This window comes from Acanthaster planci, linkage group LG02, assembly GCF_054643075.1.
Source record: "Acanthaster planci isolate LZ-2023a linkage group LG02, COTS_SCS, whole genome shotgun sequence".
In the NCBI taxonomy this organism is placed as follows: Eukaryota; Metazoa; Echinodermata; class Asteroidea; order Valvatida; family Acanthasteridae; genus Acanthaster; species Acanthaster planci.
The window spans coordinates 509404-534915 of NC_141778.1; the positions used below are offsets into that span (position 1 = coordinate 509404).

Genomic DNA, 25512 nt, shown 5'->3' on the forward strand with positions numbered 1-25512 from the left:
CAATTACGATTGTATGGAGGAAGCAGGTAGACAAAAGGTTTCACAAAGGCATTCTAGACCAAATACTGAAGGATACGGGTCAAATTATCTTGAGTTATAATAGGGTTGAAGGATGCGTGAAAAATCATTTTATGATCGGGCTGAAGGATGCGAGTCATATCATCTTATGATAGGGTTGAAGGATACGAGTCAAATCATCTTAGTATAAGGTTGAAGGATGCCAGTCAAATCATCTTATGATAGGGTTGAAGGATGCGAGTCAAATCATCTTATGATAGGGTTGAAGGATGCGAGTCAAATCATCTTATGATAGGGTTGAAGGATGCGAGTCAAATCATCTTATGATAGGGCTGAAAGATGACGCGTCAAATCATCTTGTGATACGGCTGCAATCATGCAGTGACAAAATACCAGCGCTCAGACGACCGACATCCATCCAATGCAATTTTTTCTCATTCTTTGGTCTGGTTGAATTGCAATATTAGTCAGTTCAGGTTCTTATACGACTGCCTGGGCTTACCAAGGATATTCTCCTAACTTGTTTACGGCACAGATTATTAAAATTCATGACCCTCCAATGTTGCTTCAAACAAGTGTTCAAGTGCAATCATCACTATAATTTACTGCAGCCTTGATAAAACTAAAGAAAACACAAAAGATCGGTGAATACTTCTACGTCAGGTAATTACACCAACTGAATATTCAGGAGTGCTTTGGGTCAACATATTTCTTTGTTCTTTTACCTGATTCCTGGCTACGGGTCGAAACAATTTTAACTAAAGGAACTCCGGGAGCCATGTAAATGTTGCTATTCCTCTATCAATGTTACTCTTGCGTTAGGTTACATGGATATCCGTCTAAAGCAAACGCTTGTAAACTGATGCACATACACAGACACCAGAAACCCACATGTACCGATGTATATTACAGCTTCATGTAATAATGAACATTTTGTAGCAAGTCAATGTACCAGTAATATTCACAAGGTTCATACAGCACATACATAATTATGAACATGTGCATTCAAACTTTTTTTGCAAAGTACTCCCTATAATATGAAGCTGAAAAGAGCTTACACTTCTACAGTCCATCATTTGTTATTTGTACAGTATGTTCTTTGAGGCAGTAAAATTACTCAAAATCTGAAACAAGAATGCCTAAAACAAACTGATGAGGCTTCGGCTCAGTGAATATTGTAAATTCCGGTGGAAAAAAAAACAATATTCAAGGATTTTGATTTCAGATAAACAGTTGCTTAGTCATGTTTGAATTGCGCCTGAATTGAGTGTCTGAGATACGGTCTCACGTTCAGTCGAATGCAGCTACGGGATGTCACGCACTGATCAGACGAATTAACCACGCGCGCGTGTGATGTCAACGGTTGCGCACGCTACAAATGGCATTAGAGAGGTTTAGTTGCACGTTCTACCAGAACGCGACCGCGAAACAAGTGTGGACTCTTGCAGACGTCATTGTTTTGTGCGTATTGTCTCTCATGTACAGGTGATTTACACGGACGTCCAATACACGAAACATGGGAAGTTCACGTTGGATCGTTGGATCGCTTTCGGAAGGATTAAAATTAGGCACTGAACATTCGCTGACGTGAAATGGTCATTTTTGCACAGTGCAAAGGTTATGCAACTGGGATTTTTTCCTGCTTAGTTTATGATGACCGATTGCACTTCTTTTGAGAGATTTATTGGATGTGACTGATCATTTGTCCTTTTATTCGAGTGTTCATTGGAAGATTTACATTTTGTGCGGGACGCACATCTAAACGTTCAAACAGGCTTTTAACGCCCGCGCACCCGTGCGCAATAAAAAAAATTGTCGCCCTTGTGTTCGCGTTTACGTAATACGTGCATCTAAACCTCCCTATTATGTTCCAAAAATGCGTCATTAGACACAGTAATGAAAATGGACCCAAAATGACAGTTGCCAGAGATGAAATTTTGTCGTGTGTCCAGTACAAGGGCATTCAGGAAAAATTCAGTAAAACGGGTTAATATTTCCCATTATTTTGAAGAACATTGCCCAGGGGCCATGTGGATACTGAGGAAGTGAGAAAGATATTTTTAAAATGAGAAAGGTAAAAGATTATATGCACTTACCTGAAATCTGGACTGTCACATGAGTTACAGATGACTCCAGATTATTACAAAGAGCTGTTTTTGCAAATCTGAAAAAACGTTCACTATCCCTTTCGGTTCAGATGAGAGATCTCAGGTGAATGGAAAATCCTCTACTTCGCTGGACAGGAAGTTCCCGCGGCGAAGAAAAATGGTTGTCCAGAGTGTCTAATCTGCCTACAGCAGATCGTCATCCTCGTCTACATGTAACTGTTCCCTGACAGACGAATGGTAATCATACAAAATACATGTCAGACTGATAATAGGTGGGCGGAGCCTGTTGCCACAGTGTACGTTTCAATGATTGGTCAAAAGAGTAGGGACGGTTCCATTTGGAAGGGAGAAATCAGGTGTGACTGGCTTTTTACCTTTGGGGGACGATGGGGAGGAGGGATTGGTTTTCACTGTTTTTTTGTGTCAAGATTGAAGCATGAATGCTTGGTGAGAGGTCCAGCAATGACAAATTAAGTCAAAATATTGATTTTAAAACGTTAGAACAGATGGATCAAAGCAGAACCCTTTTTAATGACGATTGGCTTAATTCTGAATTTTACAAATGTTGAAAATTGGTGTGCTTTATTCTTACGCCATCGATGACAAGCTACAAAAAGAGAAAACGGTTGTGTGCAGTTCATTTCATGTAGCACTCATAGTTTTAAGAGAAATCAAGTGCGATTACTTTTCTCATCTGTCATTTTGAAAAAGGCTCCAATGTTTAGCTCCCGTCAAGAGCAATCATGTGATACAAAGTAAACAAACAAACAAACAAACAAAATTGAACACCACTAAGGGCATTTAAACATAATTCTCCTCATCCTAGATTCGCTAACGATTACAGTCATTTTTCCTCTTAAATGGGCCCTTACAATTCGACGGTGTACACGAATATTTACTTAATATAATACAAAGATCAAAACCGAGGAAAACAGGTGCAGGTCCGTTCCCCGTTGTAATAATCCCTTCTCTGTATCCTAATCCTTTTCCAACGCATTTTGGCTTTCAAGGAGTAAGTTTCTTAGTTTTAATTCGGTCACTTAAAGCCAAAGAATACTAAAATGTCAACAATGCATCTGGTGCTTTAACTCTCCTTTAAGCTTTCTGATGTATATCTTGGGGAAACAAAGTATCTCAAGGAAACAATGAATATCAAAACGACAAAAGTCCTTCCAACTAAACTGATGAAACCTGTGGCCAACCCACGGCCGTGTCATCTCAGACTTCAGATGATTCATTCATGCGTGTTTGTTTTTTGTTTCACACATGCTGAGGTAGTCTTGGTAACATGGCATCCAGCTCATTAATTATGCACTAGCACAAAGGTATCTTTTTCACCTCTTTATTTGCAGAAAAAAATGGGGCATAGTGGCCAAACTGCATCGTGCATAATCAAACATGGATAAAAACGGATTTGACAGCAAAAAGTTCCTCTTACAAGAAACTTTTTTTTCTAAATCAAGATCTGTCCTCCACAGAATAATGAAAAGGAAATGGCATCTTTCCTAACTAGCATTGATCCCAAAATTGTTAAGTGTCATTTATACAATAGTCTGCCATAACTGCAATTAACACCATGCATATATAATTTATAACGCATTAACCTAAATCCTCAGTGAAGCCCCATCACAGCCTAGTTATTCTTCGAAGGTACTGAAAGGAGCAGCTGCTCTGACACGTGAAAACAATCAACCACACCGTGGTTGAGGTGTTTTATCACAAAGTGAGGTTTTATCTCCATATTCATAACTCCAGACATCTGAGAAACCAATCACCAATTCATAACTTCACCAGTGACTCATGTTTAAGTGAAAATTAATACTAAGAAAACATGAATGCAGTGGGCAAATACAGTGATGACAGGCGGACCTTGAAAGACAGAAAACAAGTAGGTCTCTGCGATATTACAGCCCATAACTGTGTGGTCTGTCACCTTATCTTACCGAGCACTAAGGTGAAAATCTTCTCGTTACAAAAGCAGAAAAACTACATGTACTAACTCTGAATGTAACATTAGCCAATTTATGACAGAACTAAGAAAGATGTTCAGATCCGACCCTTAGAAAAATTTTGACCACTAAGGAAAGACTTTGTTTCTGATAGTATGACTGATTCTATGAAACTAAATTGAGATTAAAAGTCTCCAAAGCAACTCATAATATGTCAAAGTCTTTTATTAATCCTGGAGCACTCCTACAGTTTTTAACATCTAATGCTGAGAAACAAGGCAGGATCGGCAAAGACGGTACAGTCGATTGCCTTGGGAACACGGGACGATTATCATGACCAAAACTTGCTCGAATGTGGGTCTCATGTGAATATCACGTGAAGACTGATTTGCCCTGGCCCATACGACGAGGAGGTACAGTGTTAGATTACAAACTGTCAAGGACAATTGGCCTCGAATTCTGAGAGTGGAGGGAGGCCTTTTTTTCCCTTTTTGACAAGGAGGGGGCAGAACAATAAACAAACTGAGGGCAAGCATCAACCTGCGACCTCTGAAATATTAACAAATGCTCTACTATTACTTACACCTGTGTGGACCCTATAGTTTTCCCTGAAGATTAAATAAATACATTGACTTCTAGGTCATTTGTTTAACGAAACTGGTTCTGGTCTTGTGGAATAAAACTTAACATGTGTATAAAGGGTCCTATATTAACTCCTCTGCCTCCAATATCAATCTCCTCTCCTGCTCCTAACTTCACTCCGTTCACTTTCCTTAAAAACTTCCATGCCATCCGAAACTAAAAGGCTCTTTTAAAGCAGAGAAACAATCTCTGCCAAAATGACAAACTCCGAATTCAATTTTTCAAACTTTAAGCCATATTCAAAATCACCCTGTAAATCTCAGGATTCATTCAGCAAAAACACTATGTGACCTCATTTTACGGCAGAACTCTCGAAAACGAAGCGAGTATCTGCAGGCCACTGCACTGCACTCGACATGCATATTGGGTCTCCCCCGCTGCTGTGTTTCAACAAATCAAGCGAAACACAGACTTCACCACAAACTAATAAGGACAGGAGAACAAACGGTTAGGACAGATCAAGTCAAATTAACACCGTCAAAATGGCGCATACGATCAGTTATTAGGCTTTTGAATTTCCACATGAGCAAAGAAAGATGAAAGGAAATATTTGCCCAAACAGAGGAACTGTTGGATGTTTATTGGGCAGTTATCATTGCTTCGTATAAAATTTTTTCCCTTTTCAAAAGGGATATCTCATTGTGCTTGAATCTATTTCCAATTTTCATTCTTTACATTCTCTGGTTGATCGATCATACAATATCCACGCATTACTGTCAGGGTTGACAAGATCTGATGTGAAATGTTCTGATAACCTTAAATGTCACTGTGATTATGAAATATCACGAGAGAAGGTAGAACCGGGGGACCGTTTCTAAATTCCAGTGGAAAGGTAAGAGCAATGCTGTAAATCATTTAACACATTGACCAATTCTTGTATAAACAGATATGAACACGGCCCAACCATACGTGAAGGACAAACCTAACGGTTCGGTTACTGCAGAAATGATTGGAAATGCTGATGTTGACCTCCAGGACTAACGATTCAAGAATACAGTCCATAATCAATGGATTATCTGGTAATGTCTACGTCCCCGCCCCCATCGTATCGAAATCTGTGAGGGAGATCAGATATTCTAAAATCCCTGGACTGGATTGCGCTAAATGTAAACAATACCACCACTTGTGGACCGCCTTGGCCACGGTAGTCGCATATATTCCTAGGGGCAGCTTCAACCGCGTGCGAGCGCATATGCGAATGCTGCATGCTTGATTAGTTTATCTTGAATAAGTAGATTACCATAACAACACATCGCGGTCCAGCACGATTGTGACATCACAGGAGAAAGGTCTATATAGGTGTGTTTTGGAGGTCAGCGCTTGGACAGTGACTAAAGGTATTGATGTTTCTCGCAATTAGCTTGTCATAACGATAACCTTATGATTATAGCTTTCTGTCTACTCCACTCCATTCACGATGCTACATACATTACCGCTTCATCTCACTGACTCTGACAGGCAGTCTGGCTTCTGAATCGCTATTATACCTTCATTACCAAGTAACTGAATTTTATACATATTCATTTCTCGTATCGAATGGCAGAATTGGAACATGGATAACAGAGACCGGAGGCGGGAAAATGCTAATGCGTCAGTCTGATCATTTTGAATGGGTCTGTGTTGTGAAGACTAACAGGACATTCCCTAACATCAACATGTACAAGGACACGTTGTCCACATCATAGTCACGCATTTGCTCACTATCAGCCTGGGTTGAAATTGCACCGACTTCTGCAGTGCCATACAGCGCCTATCCTTGACTAATGAAAACAAAAACAAGTCCATTATACGAAACACCGCAATCCACTGAATTTAATGCACCATTTCACTTCAGACACGTAAGAACACCAAAGAAAATGCACTGAAATTGACTCTTCTCAAAAAAGCCGCAGTCTCGCCATGAATGATTCACAACTTAATTATCAACCGTGTCCTATTTCCTTTCAAGATTCTACGCGTACAAGTGGTGGTGTCCATTTCAAATTGATTTATATGTTAATACTAAAGCAGAACTGAAAAACAACTTGACCTGTTGAAAAGAGCGTCTTCCAAAGCTCGGACAACGAACTAAGCAACCGGATACGATCAAATGTCGTCTTATTTTCAACATTTAAGAGAATATCCACGAAAATCATGAATGTGAACGTGCAACTTTTAATAAAGTTAATATTTACATCGTGGAAGCCTCCATATTCTCCACCCAAAAATAAAACGAACCGAACATTTTTTTGTTTAAATAAATATCTCAAATGACCCTTCAAGACTTGTTTTAGAAAAAAGCAAAAACATGTATATGGAAGCATCCGCAACGATGACAGGAAACATTTTGGAGTTTTAAACTGACAACTTCATGTCTACTTGATAAATTTATTTATCAGTCAATAAGCTTTAACAATATAGATCTGACATTACCGTCTATAGAGCATCAAGGCCACAGTGCCATCGCTGATTAATTATAGAAGGATACAGAGTGGACAAAATCTGATATACGCAAGAAAAACAAAATGCTTTCACCCGAAAAAAGAAACTTGTCGGTTGACTTTCAGTCATCACTTCTGGCATTTCAGCTGTTTTGAGCACACATTAACAGAAACACATTCACAATGAAAATCATAATTTTCGTGGACAAAAACGAAAACGTGAGTGTAGTTCAGTTTTCCAGCGCTCCGTACGGTGAAAGACTTCGGCAAGCATGGAACCAATTTCAAATCTGAACAGACATTCATTCGTAATTTACACAAAGACAACATCTGTGTCTATGCACACCCTCAAACCAGACAGGACTCAAGTCAGTAGATTTATTATCTTTCTGAAAAAAAAGACTCAAATTCAATTCCACATGATGGTACTAAGACTGATAAACCAAATGCCATCTTCGAGAGCTGTGCATACATACTATAACCACACTGATGCAGATACCAATTAGGACTCTGTCTTCATCACCCCCTTGAGGAAAGCCTTCAAGTGAAACCAAGGAGACAGGATCGCAAACTATCGACTTGTTTAGCAAGAACAGCGTAGCTGGAATATTTGACCAATTTCACATCCATGGATTTATCATGTAACCGATCTATCATCCACTGTGATTCCCTATGACATGCATGTGCAGTCATTTCTACACTTGAAGAAGGAAACTGCATGGGTATTGGTCCAAATCAAATTAGCATTCTAGCCAAAGGAACACTCGACAGATTCTCCACACAAAATTATTCAATACATCATGTTCATTCTTTTAAATTGACTTTAACAGGTCAATATCTTACAAAAGAAAAGCATGGTGGTACAAACAGCATCTATATACATATTCTAATTTACAAACACTGTTTGTTATAAAAATCTGAACTATTTCAATGTCTTTCCTCTTTCAACAACTAAATCGAATTCCTGATACTGTTTCAGGATTGTCAAAGTATGGTAACGAAAACGACCTATCCACGGTAAGATCAAGAAAGGAGTTTACTCGATAGGAGTTAGACGCTTATGACAAGTATCATATTAACCACTTAATTTCCTCCACTTTCTCCTGATGAAACTGAAAAGCTACTGCAAGATGCAGCTGCCAGCGGACCAGTTTCCATCTTTGGTCTATACTGTGATAGATTTCCTCATTAACTCTTCCAACATTGAATACGTCAAATGCAATCAATCATGATTTTGTGCGTTTTCAGGGTACCGGTAACAAGCGTGGCGATGCAAAAACGAGCTCATTAGCTCACGCACAAACTGTCTATCGTTAACAACTTAAGTTCTGAGAATTTCGGCTTTTTAAAAAGTAGCCTATACTCTACACAAATATGTCATTAAAATAACAACCCTATACCCTTTATTGATGTTCAAGAACTTAAGTATAAATGGATAACACATGCCGTCAAGATATCACCGCTGGTCCTATTTAACTTTAACCAAGTACAAACTTGAGAAGTTAGAATCTTCTGATTTGACAAAAAAAATGAAAATTTCACACTGACAGTTGACTAGTTCTTCTGACATATGTCTATTCGCCGCTAGTCCAACTATGTGACCTAGGTATTTCAATCTTTATTAAGAAAAACACATTTAAAATTGGCACTCATATGCATCAATTAATTCCATTACAATTTGTTTTAGTTACAGATTGCATTAGAAGAGTAAATTATTGCTAGACACTTTATGTTAAGCTAAGAATTTTTATACACATTTTAAGTGTAAAACCTTTCATTACATATGCTAGAATTGTTTTATTTTCACGCAAATTGTAATGGTGAAGATGACAAAATGCAGTATCATCACACAACAAAATTAGAAATCAATACAGATGTCAACTACACATGACTTTATAATGTAATTAAAAATCTAACTGTGATTATTACGCCTCGTTGAACGCATGGAAAAATGGATTTTGATGCACATCTCATCTCAAAAATCTTTCAAAATTGGCACTGACTTTTCAACTTTATTTTATACAGCGATGGAACTATCCCTCTGGATACTTGTCTTGTGTTTTCCTCTCGAAAAAAGGACCAAAAAAAATTAACTTGAAGCGTTTACCACAAACCGCCGTATGTAGTCTGTACAGAAATCCATCATCCAAATCCACATCTGCAAGGCAGTTCGAAGCCAAGACTGAGCAAGAATTCTTGATGACAGGCATGACAACTAGACCAATACTATGTTCCAATAGAACAGTACTTTTGCTGTAGTTTAAGGTATGGTTCATTAATTTTCCACGAAATTAATTGCTGATTTATCCTCCAGTTAAAGTCAGCGTTACGCCCAGATGATTACGCCGAGTGCGCACCACTTTCCCTAATAAGCATAAACATCTGCATTGGATAGAATGTTCAATACGCACGTGTTGTGGTTTTTTAATAGTTGTAAAAGTAACCCAAAGCCAAGCTTGTCAAAGTCTCCTTTACACTTAGCAATCAATAACTTTCACTTTTAATTCCAGGTTCACGCTCACCGCTCGGAAACAAGAAATTTCTCATTTTATTTAAGAATTTTCGTGACGAAATATTTGCTTTATTTTATTAAACCCTTTAAACAAATTGTGGTATGAGGGTGTAACTTCAGAGGACATCACAAGTTGAAAACTTCGTAGCGCTGAACAAAAAGTACAACCGGAACGATTCCACGACAAACATCCTAGCATCCACTGATCGGAATCACCAAAAGTTTCTGATTGATGACGATATCTGCCACGGGTTTTCTCTGGATAAAATCTGACCAGAAACACTGCGACTCGATGAACAACGCATCAAATGATCTGGTATAGCGAAATAGCATACACTGTAAAAAAAAAAATCCGTATTTTAAAAGGAATTTCACTGGCACTTGGGACGCCAGTACCGTCCCGTAAAAATACGGTTACACTGAAATTACGGGGCGCTCCGTTATTCTACGAGTTCTATATATTTTGTCAATTAACGGTTTGTTCCTTTAAAATAACGCAATCTACCTGTCATTTTGGGTCCAATTCTTGTTTTATAACGGTACACCAAACCGTTTTCTTACGTTATCTATGGTGTCATTTAACGCTTTGTCCGTGTAAAATACCGTTAATATTCCAGTAAATGACCGATATTTAGCCCGTTTTTTCATCCATTTTCCGTTTTTGTCAGTGCCAAAAACTGTTATTTCACGATGTGTATACTGTCATTAAACGGTTTGTTACTTTAAAAACACCAATATATCAGTAATTAATTGGTATTAAATATGTAATCTTGGGAACGAAATCCTGTTTTATGAACATTTATAACTGTTAAAGCACGGGGACAGTTTGTTATAACGTGTCAGTGGTTGTAAATAAACAAACAAACAAACAGCTGCTATTTTACAGTCCTTGTCTGGTTTATTTATGTCTCAACCATGTCATGACAAACCACAATAAAAGCTAGCATATTACAAGTCATTTTGAGTGTGAACTTGAACCAGGTGCTGAAATCACATGGAGTATTTTTGCAGGCCTGCTATAATTGTGATATTGCACTTTTGAAAAGCAATGTTCCTTTGGTGAAGTTGGTATGAACCGCTCGAAAAAAAACTTTAAAAATAATTTTACCACAAAACAGCTTAACACAACTTATCTACAATCCTCTTTATAATATTGCAAATATATAGCAGCATTTCATGCCTTTAACACTTGTAAAAACCTGTTTTGTTGAATAAGCAACACCAGAACACTTACAAAGATACTTCTCATAAAATGTGTACCTTTTAGTATCATCCAAACTTACCAAATATCAATATCTAAATTCCCAAAAGTTTGCAAAGATTTTGATTTCACCATGACCTTACAGAATCAGCGTAACGTTAATTTAGGAAAGAGTTCTGGTATAAGAAGTTCAGATGGCTCACTTGGCACAAAGCCTGTTGCACTAATCTGAATAAATGTTCTCTGAAAATTCTTCAAAAGCTGCTAAAACTGACTTTGGAACATGATTTTGCTTTACGATGGCTGATACATGTCTGGTTCTCCAGGGGGAAAGCTGTTAACCTTTTAATATGGAATTTTTCTGTAATTTACCAAACTGGTGTAGAATGCATGACAAGATGATGACAACATCTGCTTGTCATCAGATTAATTTTTGCATGGATAAGTAATATAATATACAATGAAATAAAAATACAACATGAAATAATTACAAGGAAAATGGCAACTTAACATAAATTTCTTTGTTGGACTTTCTTTTCGATATTTATTCTGGAGATTTATATTCCTCTTTGTTACAATCTTGAAACTTTCTTTTGATCAAAAATTGTTATTAAACATCTAGGTTTTTTTCCCTTTAAATCATATATTCAAGCTTTTGGGGGCACCTTTAACAGCAACAATTACCTCATTAATACAGAACTGAAACAGGAAAAAAGTGTCCTATGTCGTAGATAATTAGTGAAAGTGTCAACCATTTTTTCCTCATTATTTCAGTATTTCTCTCTTCTCTTTTGATCAGAAATTGTTGTTTCAAATTTTAATCTGTTTTTTCACCACAATTATTCAAACTTTAGGAGCAATTTTATTTGTAACAATTTACCCCCATTAACACAGAACTGAAAGAACAGGCAAAGGTTACCTATATGCCACAGTTAATCAGGGAAATGTCAACCAGTTCCCAACCAGACAAGCCATCAGAATGAGAAAATTAGTTATCAAAATTAGGTTTTTTTCAGTTTTTCAAACATCTGCATGCATTATGCTACTTTCTTTTATTGGTTTTTGAATACGTGTATTTATTATTTGGTGATAGATATAATACATGACATAGCTTGATTTGTGCCTTGTCCATCATTGTGGGGGGTCTACACATTCCATTCAAAGGCCTTTAATGCACTGGTTAGCTTCAAGAGCCCGGCATGCACTGCTGTCTTCTTCTTTCCTCCCTTAGTTCCTGCCTGCAGATTGATTCCCACAATGCATCTTTAAAGATGAAAAAAGGAGAAACAACTTTTTATAGAAATATTAGCTACAGCTCTTACATGTATTTACATCAAAGTGTGGCGAAGAAGACAATTTTAAGCAGGATAAGATAACGGGTTGGTCCCCCAAGATGAAAGCTATATGTTATGCATTTTTCAAACAAAATTGCACTTCTGGGGAAGAATTTGCTAATGAGCTGAAAACTTTCTCTAAATCTGCAAATTTTAAGGTTTTCAATCATGCTTATTTTGCAGAAAAATAAGCTTTGTCCTCGGGAGACCTTCCAGTTGGTTTTTGTAACGCACCATCACTGTACAATTTGTATTCATTTAGACCCTCTGAAGAAGTTCCTCACTCAATTTCAGTTGCAAACCAGAATATGCCTTTAATTGAGAAAATTACTTTTCAAAATTAGGTGTGGTTTTTTTTTTATTTGTCAGTTTTACAAATGCAAGTATGCAACGCCTCTTCTTTTTTGAATTAGTTTTTGATTACACATGTTTATTGTCTAGCAACAACAGTTTGATTTACGGTTTGCCTGTCATTGTGGGGGGTCTACACATTCCATTCAAAGGCCTTTAATGCACTGGTTAGCTTCAAGAGCCCGGCATGCACTGCTGTCTTCTTCTTTCCTCCCTTAGTTCCTGCCTGCGGATTGATTCCCACAATGCATCTTTAAAGATGAAAAAAGGAGTAATAACTTTTCAGTAGAAATGCTATTTATGGCTCTAATTTATATCAACGAGTGGGAAAGAAGAAAATTGTTAAGCAGGTTAACATGTTGGGTTTGTCTTCCATGGTGAAAGCTATATGTTTCACATTTAAAAAAAATAAATAAAAATTCGTAAATTTTCTCACAATCTCTAAATTTGTCAATCTTAAAGTTTTCAATCTTGTGCAGACAATCTTAATGGATTTTTGTCACTCATCATCACTGCACAATTTGCAATTATTGAGACCAGTCATTTGCAGAGCTGGTTTAATGCCAAAGCACAAATGATCCATTCCCAGCTACATCACTTTTTTCCCTCAACATGAAGGATTCACACAACATGATATTGATGTATGGTAAAATCAGCAGATAGCACTCTTGAAATTCGAAAATTTGTGTTTGAAAAAAAATGGAGGGAATTAAACTTGAAGTTCTGCTCTCGAACAGAACGACAATTAAAACAAGTGTGTGCTGCGATAAACTAATGAAGAGGCTTGCTGACCAACTGAAGGAATTTTGGTAGGAGGCAGATGTAGCTGTCTGGTGCCATTGGTTTGTTTGTTGGACATCATTACAGATGCACTGACATGAAATGAGGATATCATATTTGGAATCTACCACTTACCATACACAAGTAGACAGGGGTTTCCAGGCAGATCCTCTTTGTTGAAAACAGATTTCTCAAGTTTCTGAAAATCAACAATTTGATCAATATTTAACTATATATACTACTGGAGTTAGGGGGAAAAAAAGAAAAAAATGTGAGAAAATTGATGGACACAATGTAAAGAGTCACATACAGGGATGTCACTTAACACCCCATGAGACTGTGTACAAACCCAATGAGACTGGTCCAAGAAATTTGAAGTGTTTGCTAAAAAAAATGCTTGTATTTTCTCACTCCCGGAATTGACTATTATGACATGATTTTCTGGAGAATATACTCGTACGTCATTTTACAAGAAAATTAGCAATATCCCTGCATGGAACTCTTACCCTGTATGTACATAAGCAGTTCATCTTATTTCAAAAATGTACATTTCCTTAATGACAATAAATGTCTTGTACAGACTTTCACAGTTCCTCTGTTAAATATCTCGAATGGATTTTCACCATACACAGTACGAACTAATTTTTAGAGAAAATGTGCCCATTTTCTATTCTGCAAACATGATGCAGACATGCCTTTTGTTCTTGACTTACCTCTGTTTCTCCCTCTGGAAGTGACCTCGGTTGCCAGTTTATGCAACCATAGCAATCCCGCAGCTTCTTTGCCGAGCCACTAGCTATTTCATCCCCATATGAGAATCTTCTCTGTTTCATTGAAGGACTACTTATGTTGTCCACTCTGTTGACCAACTGACCAAGTAGGCCGTCATAACCAGTTCCAATTTTCTCCCCACCAAGTTCATCAACGAAAGAATCCGCATACCGCTGAATAATTTCAGCACTTACTGCACGCAGCTCTTTTGTGCGGGGAAGTGTTGTAGATGGTTTGTCCAGATCATCCACAATGATGCATATCATTTCTTTATGAAGACTTGGCGCTGGCCTTTTCTTTGCCTCTAATGCTGCCATTAGCTGTAGGGGCATCTTTCGCCATGGAACACGGCCTGGGGTTCTACCTGTTTCAGCAGATGAACTTGATCAGGTTGATGGGACAGGGTTTCCCACAGCAATTTCTACACTGAACTGGCTACTCTCAGTTGTTGACGAGGTACTTCTTGAGGATGGTGAATCATTAAGTGGGTTGTGCTGCTTTGACGGGACCATTTTGGGAGCCACCTTCTGGGAAATATCAAAAGGGTAAAAGTAATAGTTTCCGGTTTGACAAGTGGAATACCTCTGTAGTAACTAGGTGCCCCCCACACATTTCTGGTATTGGAGTGCCCAGGGCCCCAATAAAAGTAAAATCCAAACATAATGGGTATGTAAAGTAACCATTGAACTCCCAAGCATTTGTGGTAACTCATCACCCTAAACATCCCAAAACCCCCTTGATTACATAATTAATGGGGGACTCTCATTTCTTTATTCTTTGAGGAGCAGTAAAAAACTGAATAATGTGGTGTGTCTCTGTCCCACATATGGGCAGAGTCCACTCAATATTGGGACATGAATGCAGACCACTCTATAGGGAGTATATTCATGAGAGGTCAAGAGGTTAACTCCCAGGAATGCACAAGCACATTTACAATATAATCACACATTGCAATTTGTGCCAAATGTGGCAGGTGTGATGCATGTCCTCTCAGGGCACCATTAAACAGGTCAAGTAGAATTTGACTTTTGCCAACTGTTCAGAGGTCCTGACTGAGAGTTGCATAATCAATTCAGGGCACTGTGATTCATAAACCATGTATTTATGTTGGACTCACCAATGTAATTCAGACAGTCTAGCAGTTTTCTTGCTTCGATCAGTGTGAGGGTGTGAGATACATCCTTCTCCTTAATATACACTAGGTCATTTACAGTCTCCACGCCCATTTTCTTAAAATGCTCAAGGAAAGATGTAAGACGACAGTGCTTTATATTAGACAGAATTTCTTTAATTCTTTCTTCAATGTCATGCAGATCAGGCTCTGACTCACTTGAGCTGCTTTCAAGTTGATGACTGCCATTTTGAATCCTAGAGATTTAAATTAAAATGTGCAAGCACCGCTGACCAAGTTTATCAGCCTACTTACAAGGCATGTACAGTTACTTATTAAACTGAGCACATGGAGCATTCTTTAGTGTAATCATTTTACAGCCACCAACTTTATAAGAAGCCAGAGGACAATAGTCTAAGAGATCATAATAAGACAAGCAAACAACTCTGTAGTCACCACTTTGTCCTTCATCGTGGATTTTGTACAGACCTAACTTACTTAGAAATGTAGACTGATATAGTCGTGTGAAGAAATACACTTTCCTGTCTGAAACAAGACCAAGCAACACACTAGAAAATGCCCAGCTACGTGTACGGGTGGTGTCTTTCACCAAGATATGCATGCCTGTCTTAAACAGGGCATTGAAAACTGAATCAAATTTGATTCCTTGAACATGATCAGCATCATAATCACTCAAAACTGGAATGGAATTATTGTATGTCTCTTTTGTTTTGTGCAATCCTTCAATGGAAGGTGGGTCTTCTGCAATCTCACTCATACTGCGGAGGCAGTAACAACAGTAGTAATGTGCACAGAAGCTTTCAGTAAACCCTCCAATATAATGGGATCCTAAATTGTCACCTATTAGAGCCAATAAAGTGCCCTTGACAACTTCCCCACCATTCACAGAAATTCCCTGAAATTCTAATTGTTGCAAAACTGCTTCCGGCGCAAATTCCTTGATTGATTTTTCTTGGCATACCATAGTTAATTGCATAATGTCATTCATCTGGGATCTATGTTACCGAGCGTGTAATAAATGCCAAGTACCTTGTGTTTACATCTTGCTGATCCGATTGGGTTTACTATCTCGAAACTGTCCTGAAAGAGCAGTATTTGTAAAGCATTGGGATTGCTTTGGAAAATACATTCTGTTTGAACACTTTCCCATCATGAATATCATTCAGGTGGTTTCCTTGGTTACTTTCTCTATTTAGCACTCAATGTTTGTACACTGATTTGTCTTTATACAAATCCTTCAGAGTTTCCAGAATTGGAACATACTGGCAGACATGTGTTTTGCCTGAGGAATCTATCCCCAGGTTGATTTCTACAGGACTCACAAATTTGAATGTATTTTTATAATAATTTTTTTCTGAGATAGCTTGAGCGAAGTGTACCGCATAGCTGGGAGTGGAAGCAATGTGATTCTTCTGATGGGACTAAACTACATCCCAATTCAGCTATGCCATCCAAAATATCATCTGCCACTTTACATACTGTATCACCAGAAACCCCTGCTTTCAGGAGTTGACATTTGACGTTTTTCTTAGCATTGTCACAAGTAAGTTGATGTTCATTTCATCTACTATTGTTTGAATAGTTGTTTCAGGAACAAGGGATTTTGAGTGCAACTTCAACAAAAACAATGCAATTGCCTTAGTGTTTTCAGCCACACTCATCTCACATCTCCACTTTCTTCATCATCAGAATTATCTTCACAAGCATCAGTGCATAAGCAATCAGATCTAATTGCAGGTTCTATGTTACTTTGTGGATTACTAATGTGATTATCAATGTCCACATTTGAGCAAAGTAGTGCATAAATGAATGCACCGTATACTGTCTGTGGTATCTAGATATGTGTGAAGAGAAGACTTTACATTGAATTGTTTTGTACAATTCCCAAATAGGGATGCTACAGTCAATCCTTCCTTGATGTGATTCTCCAAGTGTGCCAAAGGTTCTTGAATATCAGAGCACTGCTGCTGACAAAACTGCAGCATGCACTTTACAGTGATACCTGCACTCTGATATCTGTTTCCATCATTGCCATAAGCTATGCCTGTTCCATGATGTCTTGATACATGTGACACCAACCCCTTGTAAGTAAGCATGTTTTCATACATCCTGAAACACAGCAGGGAAAGTGTACATTTCTCTCATGCCTGTGAATTTGATAGTATCTTGTGTATGTCTTAAACTTTTTACGCTGTAGGGGTACATTACAAATGTGGCAAATAGGCTGGTTTGACGACACGTCGTTTTCCATCATGTCAGAATGAACCAAGGCTACTATTCCGACACACCAGAATTCACGTACACCCACAGCTAGCCTAGGCCTATATGAATTCAACCTGAATGCTTACAACTCTGGTCCAATGTTGACACAAATGAGGTTAGGCTAGGCCCTATAGACACGTATACGATACAGCAGGCCTAGGCCTATGCTGCACTAGCACTACACACAGGGGGCCACAACTCATTGACGGGACAACAGTTAGGGGCTTAAGCCTACATGGCATGTCAACATGCGATGCCAAAAAGTCCCATCATTTTTGACAAAAAAACTCAACGTGGGTAATCCACATGCTCAGTTTACAAGTAACAATACTTTGCCAAGTTACTGAATTCAAATAATTAAAGAACGAATTAAAAGTGACAAAAAGACAAGCCTTGTCACATAGAAACTTTGAAAGTATGCCGGTTGTCAGGAATCGATGGCATTGATGCATGTGTCGAGTCCCGCCTTGCCATAGTCTGGTGCGGCCAGCGCAACCGTTAGGCCTATCACAATTTGTGTGTTTTTATTTTTCTTTTCGGCTGGAACCAGACTGAAGCGCGAAACCTCCCAGATCTTCCAATTTCAAAATGAACTTTAAATTACTATTTCACAATTTAAAATTTTATTTAAAATATGATCACTGAACACTTTTATCGTCTTTTTAAAAGCTGTGGATTTTAATACAAAGAACCAAACCTGAAACAAGCCAGAAACTGTAATCGCCGACAGAGACAGTTAATACAAAACAGACAAACCTGTAAAAAAGACGATGATGACTTGATTGAAAGGAAGGTTCAGTAAATTCACATCATTTAGACGTTGTATCACCGATTACAGTAATTATATCCAATGAGCAGTTACAATAGGAACTTACCTTGAACCAAAGGCAAATTTACAGGAACGTGTCCTGTTATTTCACGATCGTCGACGAAAACCGAACGGTAAAACTTGTAAAAACACGACGCAGTTGTTGATTACAAGGGATGTGCTGTAATTTTAAATCTTTTTTATGAAACTAACGTTTAAGGCAAAGATACGGTTGGTTGGCAGTATAAATACAGCGCGATTCTGTGATCTTACCAAAGGAGCTATTAAAATACGGATTTACGGGAGCAAATGTGTTTTTACGGGGAAAAAAATCCCTATTTTTAACGATTTTTTTTACAGTGTAGTCCTCAACCCTATAAGCAAGAGTAAACGTGCTCATTCCCTGGGGCGGATTTATCCTCCTGTTTTCAACCAAGTTAGCCTGCTCAGAAGAATCCCAAGGTTGATGGCTTTACCAAAAGTATGGATCACCAAGACTGATCACACATGGACACATCTGGATCTGTAAATTGCTGATGGCCTTTTAAAATTACATACCAAACTACTTCCAATTTTTTTTTTATTTACATCTGGAATCTTCTATCCTCAACGTAACCTATTTAAATAATAAGGGGGTTGTTATAAAAAAAAAACCATTTATTCAATCAAATTTTCTGTTACTAAATTACCTATATGTATAGTAGTGACCTTTGCCAAGAATTAGTACTGGTGGTCATTTGCCTATACTCAACAGGATTGATGGAGACTATCAGATGACCTACATGTAAAGATGACTATGAACTCCTATAGACGAATTGTTAAAGAAAGCACAAGGGTAATCTCTTTATCTTCATCAATCACGAGGCGACACAAATGTATTTGCTGACGTTATTTAACAGCAGGGTCAGAGACCTATCTCAGCGATCAACATCCATCTGAGAAGTTGTGAGCTGAATAAGGAAGAGCTTAAAAAGGTAATGAAGTTTTTTAAGGTGATCACAGCCCGGTCACCTATTGTTTTCGTAGTGGCCCATCTTTCTTTTTTTTTCTCCACAAAATTTCTCTGCAGCTTTTCCTTATAAATGTCCATATCAAAGTTTTGTGACGTCATGAAGCCGGAAGTCGATAGCGCTTGATCACCTCGTATTTGTAAGTGAAATAAGCTTAAGGCTTAGATTGATTTGCTTTGTTTTCTTTCCAGAGCTTTCTTAATCTATATTATTGCGTTCATGTCATTGGTGTATCTGCGAAGACAAAAGATATAATGCTTCAATAGCCTAATAAAGTACAAACATAATGATTGCTTTGCTGCCGTTTTCAAAGGTCAAAGACAAAACCCGTTAACTGTATCCTGTGAAAAGGCTCCAAAGCTCTTTACCAACTGATGTCTGAAAAACAGCAAAATTACCGTACATAAAAAGTTGCGTCTCGGTTGGATTTCCGACACATTATCCATGAAGACAATTTCACCTCCAAACTATACAATTGATTCATGATCAATGGAACAAAATTAGTTTCTTGTCATCAGGAAACCGATGAATATTTTGGCGGAATGTAGCAGGTATCCTGCATGGTTGAAATCCTTTGTGTCTTTTGTCCATGGTTGCATTATTGATGGTGACCTTTATGCATCCCATACTAAAAAATGACTGTAGTTTCAGTTTTCAGCAATGAATTCAAATTGGAAAGTCCAATTTTGGCTTCTGCTACAAATTCCTTGCTACTCATTCATCATCACTGTGTTTAATTTCGCTGTCAACATTCAAATATGCTGGTTATTATCCAAATTACAAATGGCGTCATGTAATTCAAAAACCCAAATGGAATTATTCATTCCTGGGAAGGTATTTTAGTTATCTTCGATTTGCATCAATCAGTGGGGAAAGAGACTTATGAAAATTATATGATACATCTTGACCACAAAAGTGGAATGTATAGTAAGGCTTACACAATAAATTATCAACTGAACTTGTACCTTTGAAATAAACAAGAGAGAATTTTAAGAGGAAGACCACACGTTAAAAGAATGCGTCAACTTGAAATAAATGACCACACTGATTTTAATTCCCAAAGAATGTCATATCAACGCATCAGCATTGGTTTTTTTCACGACTACGAATGACTTCCTTGGAAATGGCATCAATAATGGACAGGACATGACCTACATAACATGATATCAAATGCATTCACATCGCATATCCTGACAACACTCTTGGAAAATGAGTTATGACCTGCCTTCTTTCCACATATTTTCTAACTTACTGACAGAAATGTTCACTGTCACAAACGTAGTTTAAATGACACACTGATGCACATTTTAAGCATGAAAAACGTTGTGTACAGCTTTGGAATGTTTTGCTTCAAAATATTGATTTACTTCTATCCTTGGCAAAATGAAGAGCAATAAAACCGCTTTTATTTTGTATTCTATATACAGCAAGGGTACGTCTGGATAAGCGTACTTTTTCCCCCCAAACCATAAGTACATCGCCAGGTTTAAAACTGTTACGGTTCATATTACATGCATGTACTTATCATTAGCCACACCCTGTAATGAAAACGTAATTAATGCAATATAGCACTAGGCTACCCATGACTACCCTGCATAATGATTTCCTATTATCCTTGATGACTTATCGTTTTCCTTCCATTTCCAGCCTTTTCTATGATCAGCTGAAGTTTATAATTTAATGGATGTAACACATAACAGATTCGGAGAATGTCTGACAGATGAAGCGAGTTACAAAGACCAGTGTGTAAAGTACATGTAGTTTGTTTCTTGCATGAGATTAGACACAGTAGCAATAAAGTTCAGTCATGGTCTCGGTGAACTTCAGCGCCATCCATGTTGTAAATTCTACTTTCTCCAACTACGATCAATATACAGAAACATTAAAGCAACTGACAAATGATTATACTTAAGTATTTAATTTTATGATGTGAAAAGGTTAAATTAGACATACACATATCAACACTATTAGTGGTCGACTTGCACAGTCGTGAGAATGGATTATCTACTCAGAAAATTGATATGTGTATTCCTGTCAGCAAACATTGTATTTCACTGCCAAGACTCAAGGCTGAATAGAAGGCATGTCTACTCAGAAAGTGGCAGTTCCAAGCTTAAGAGAAAACATTATATTGTTTCATAAGCAATAGAGCGAAGTTATATGATGTAAGTAGATGCACCACTCTTTCCATCGTTATATCGTTACCCCAGGAGTTGTTACATCCAACAAGCCCCATTACACGCACCACCTGTATTTTCATACAAAACATTTCAGAGCGGTGCTCCGATCAAAAGGTCTAACGGCATTTCAGGGAACAGACTCTGTTGTGAGGCAAAGTCAGTCAACTCCCCCGTTAGCGTCAGCTTGAATCCTTCCAAAGCTTAAACTGGTTCCAGTCTTCAGTCATGGAGAGTACCTTCAAGCTTTCTGCAACACTATGAGCTTCTGCCATGAAACATTTACTACGTTCTATTTCAACTATTCCAAGGATAATCCAAATAAATGCAAATGTGATTCTGTCATTCCCATAAAAGTGAAATGGTCATCTTGGTACGTGTAGATGCAAATGTGTGATAAACGATTCCTTGACAAGGAATCAAACACTAATATCTTATGATTCTCTGGAGAAAAAAGGAATTCTCAATGAACAACTTAAAGAACCACAGCGGGTACGGTTAAAAACTTAAAAACTGATTTATCTGCATAAAATATGATAAAAAAATAAGAAAGCCGCGGTGTATGTTTTACTGTCTTTCAAAATGAATTTAAAGTGAACTCACACAGAGCGCGGTATAATTTTTCATTTCGTGGTTTCTGAAGGTCATTCAAGAATATTCCTTCACACCATCTGACCTAAATGTTAATATTGAACTCCATCCCGTATCAGTTTGAAACCTGTTCTTTCCAGAAATCACACCAGAGGCACAATCAAAATTTTATGCTACAAGTACTTTAGGAACATACACTATAGATGTGCAACGTGATCCCAGGTTGACAGGGAGATTTTGTCTCAATTTCTGAAAGCGAATCCTTTAATAATGCCCTGGTAGTTGGTATCAGACTGAATCATCCATGAATCCAAGGAGGATATACCAGATGCATACTACTCCCAAAGGGGAAGGGGATGTCTAGATGAGGTTGCCACGTCTTACAGCTCAACTTGACATAATCAGCAGGCCATAGCATGCAGGTGCTCTAGCAATTTTTTTTCTTCAACAAACGACGCACAACAAGCAATGAGCATCCCTCCTCGCGTGAGGAAAAAGCATACCAGTATCTGCCCGATTCATCAAAGTCGAGAAGCTCTCACGCAGTTCCAGTCTGAGACCGCAGACAGGAAAAAAAAACGTTGGTGATGACCGACCACATTGACTCTCCAAGTATTCCTTTGAGGGCGCATTGGACACTTGAATTTCAACAGCCCGAGGATACACGTAATTGTTGATTACTTTTAAAAAGTACCTTCAAAGCTCAGAATCTAGGTTTTATCAACAATAACAGCGGTATTCATAGATTCAGAGCAGAAAACGAACTGTAGCTCCCTGCACAGTAATTTAATTCAAGAAGAATCCTCGAAGGAGCGATTATAACACATTAAGAATTAATTACCAAATCTTCCTGTTTCAAAATTCTTCACGTTTTGCTTCCTATCCTCTACCCATATATGGCTTATCACACACTAATATAAGGAGTCTTTGCTGTAGGATACCACCATGCTCTCTTATCTTCAAACTTTAACACCAACTTTAATTTCCTTCAGCAAAAATGTTGTCCAAAGGCGAGACTGAACTGGCACGGGCCAAGGATAGACCCGTCATCAGCATATAGCTGATCATCTGAAAACCAAAAAGCTTAGCAGACATCCAGAGAGAAGCATACCTACTAGTTTACAGGTGGAACTAATTTTCATCTACTATACGAAATGGAAATCGTGTTGTTAACATCACTACGGCTCCGATCTTTCGGAATGTATAATCTGAAACTATCTCTGTACATTCTTCTACTAACGTGGACCATTTGCTACGAATTGCGCATGATTGCAAGAATTTTTAAAACGAACACGATTTGAGACATATAAGGATTATTTTAAGTTTGAAGTCACACGAAAACAATTCACACATCAGGAAAATGGTGCACAGTGATGAATATATGGGAAAACAATTGGAAAACTGGTCCAGTCATTATCATATCCGAGTTATTTTTTTTTCAAGTTATGAAAGGCTATGTCACTGTATAAACACAATCAATACTTCTCAATAAGAACGGATTTGAGAGGCAACTTGGAAGTTTGAAAAACGTGCAAACTGACTTGATTACATACATGTTTGAAACACGACCTCATTATATACATGTTTGAAACACGACCTGATTACATACATGTTTGAAACACAACCTGATTACATACATGTTTGAAACACGACCTGATTACGTACAGGTTTGAAACATGACCTGATTACATACAGGTTTGAAACATGACCTGACTACGAGCATGTTTGAAACAGGACCTGATTATGTACAGGTTTGAAACATGACCTGATTACTACATGTTTGAAACATGACCTGATTACATACAGGTTTGAAACATGACCTGATTACATACACGTTTGAAACACGACCTGATTACATACATGTTTGAAACACGACCTGATTACATACACGTTTGAAACATGACCTGATTACGTACAGATTTGAAACATGACCTGATTACATACATGTTTAAAACACGACCTGATTACGTACAGGTTTGAAACATGACCTGATTACATACATGTTTAAAACACGACCTGATTACGTACAGGTTTGAAACATGACCTGATTACATACATGTTTAAAACACGACCTGATTACATACAGGTTTGAAACATGACCTGATTACATACATGTTTAAAACACGACCTGATTACGTACAGGTTTGAAACATGACCTGATTACATACATGTTTAAAACACGACCTGATTACATACAGGTTTGAAACATGACCTGATTACATACATGTTTGAAACATGACCTGATTACATACATGTTTGAAACACGACCTGATTACATACATGTTTGAAACACGACCTGATTACATACATGTTTGAAACATGACCTGATTACTACATGTTTGAAACATGACCTGATTACTACATGTTTGAAACACGACCTGATTACTACATGTTTGAAACACGACCTGATTACTACATGTTTGAAACATGACCTGATTACTACATGTTTGAAACACGACCTGATTACTACATGTTTGAAACACGACCTGATTACATACATGTTTGAAACACGACCTGATTACATACATGTTTGAAACACGACCTGATTACTACATGTTTGAAACATGACCTGATTACTACATGTTTGAAACACGACCTGATTACATACAGGTTTGAAACATGACCTGATTACTACATGTTTGAAACATGACCTGATTACATACATGTTTGAAACACGACCTGATTACATACATGTTTGAAACATGACCTGATTACTACATGTTTGAAACATGACCTGATTACTACATGTTTGAAACACGACCTGATTACATACATGTTTGAAACATGACCTGATTACGTACAGGTTTGAAACAAGACCTGATTACATACATGTTTGAAACATGACCTGATTACTACATGTTTGAAACATGACCTGATTACATACATGTTTGAAACATGACCTGATTACATACATGTTTGAAACACGACCTGATTACGTACAGGTTTGAAACATGACCTGATTACATACATGTTTGAAACACGACCTGATTACATACATGTTTGAAACACGACCTGATTACTACATGTTTGAAACATGACCTGATTACTACATGTTTGAAACATGACCTGATTACTACATGTTTGAAACATGACCTGATTACTACATGTTTGAAACATGACCTGATTACTACATGTTTGAAACACGACCTGATTACATACAGTTCTCTTTGCACAAAGCATCTCACATACTAAAAGAAAAATGTTACAAAATACACAAAAGGGGAGTACTTTCATCCCCAGCATCCACAAAATACTTGCGTCCATTTCAATGTTACAGCGTTTTTCCCTTCACAGCAATCCTTGAATTACGTGTGTTACGGTGACAAGTGCAATTCAATTATACGGTAATACATGGAATATCATATGGTTTAGCTGTCTGAGTTCCTCTTCTGCGGATGCTTTTGTGTCGGCGGATAATTTAAAAAGTTTATCCTACAGACTCACAT

At 37.7% G+C, this 25512-nt stretch overlaps 3 protein-coding genes across 13 annotated transcripts in view; all 3 read right to left on the reverse strand.

Annotated features, from left to right (window-relative positions):
* LOC110987399 (growth hormone secretagogue receptor type 1-like) overlaps nucleotides 1-5766 on the reverse strand; it is a 62245-nt gene extending 56479 nt beyond the window's left edge. For 7 of the 8 annotated variants that reach the window (XM_087133434.1, XM_087133429.1, XM_087133433.1 and 4 more), the window contains exons 1-2: nucleotides 5640-5766; nucleotides 2115-2349 (exon numbers count right to left, since the gene is read on the reverse strand). The gene's annotated coding sequence lies outside the window, so the exon portion shown is untranslated. The remainder of the gene's footprint in view (nucleotides 1-2114; nucleotides 2350-5639) is intronic. The other variant, XR_015424448.1, reaches the window with a different exon arrangement.
* LOC110987400 (uncharacterized) overlaps nucleotides 1-25512 on the reverse strand; it is a 107880-nt gene that overhangs the window by 61135 nt on the left and 21233 nt on the right. The gene's annotated exons all lie outside the window — the stretch shown is intronic.
* LOC147799769 (uncharacterized) lies at nucleotides 10525-15157 on the reverse strand. 3 transcript variants are annotated; one of them, XR_015424449.1, is made up of 4 exons: nucleotides 14029-15157; nucleotides 13451-13514; nucleotides 12645-12786; nucleotides 10525-12113 (listed from the first exon to the last, which is right to left on the reverse strand). XR_015424449.1 is itself a non-coding variant. In XM_087133443.1 (3 exons), the coding sequence occupies exons 1-3, from the start codon at nucleotides 14416-14418 to the stop codon at nucleotides 12037-12039; spliced, it is 531 nt and encodes a 176-aa protein (XP_086989569.1). In that variant the 5' UTR covers nucleotides 14419-15157; the 3' UTR covers nucleotides 10525-12036. The 3 variants fall into 3 exon arrangements, 2 of the variants coding, with proteins under 2 accessions (XP_086989569.1, XP_086989570.1); XM_087133443.1 differs by lacking the exon at nucleotides 12645-12786; XM_087133444.1 differs by lacking the exon at nucleotides 10525-12113 and having other exon boundaries at nucleotides 12139-12761.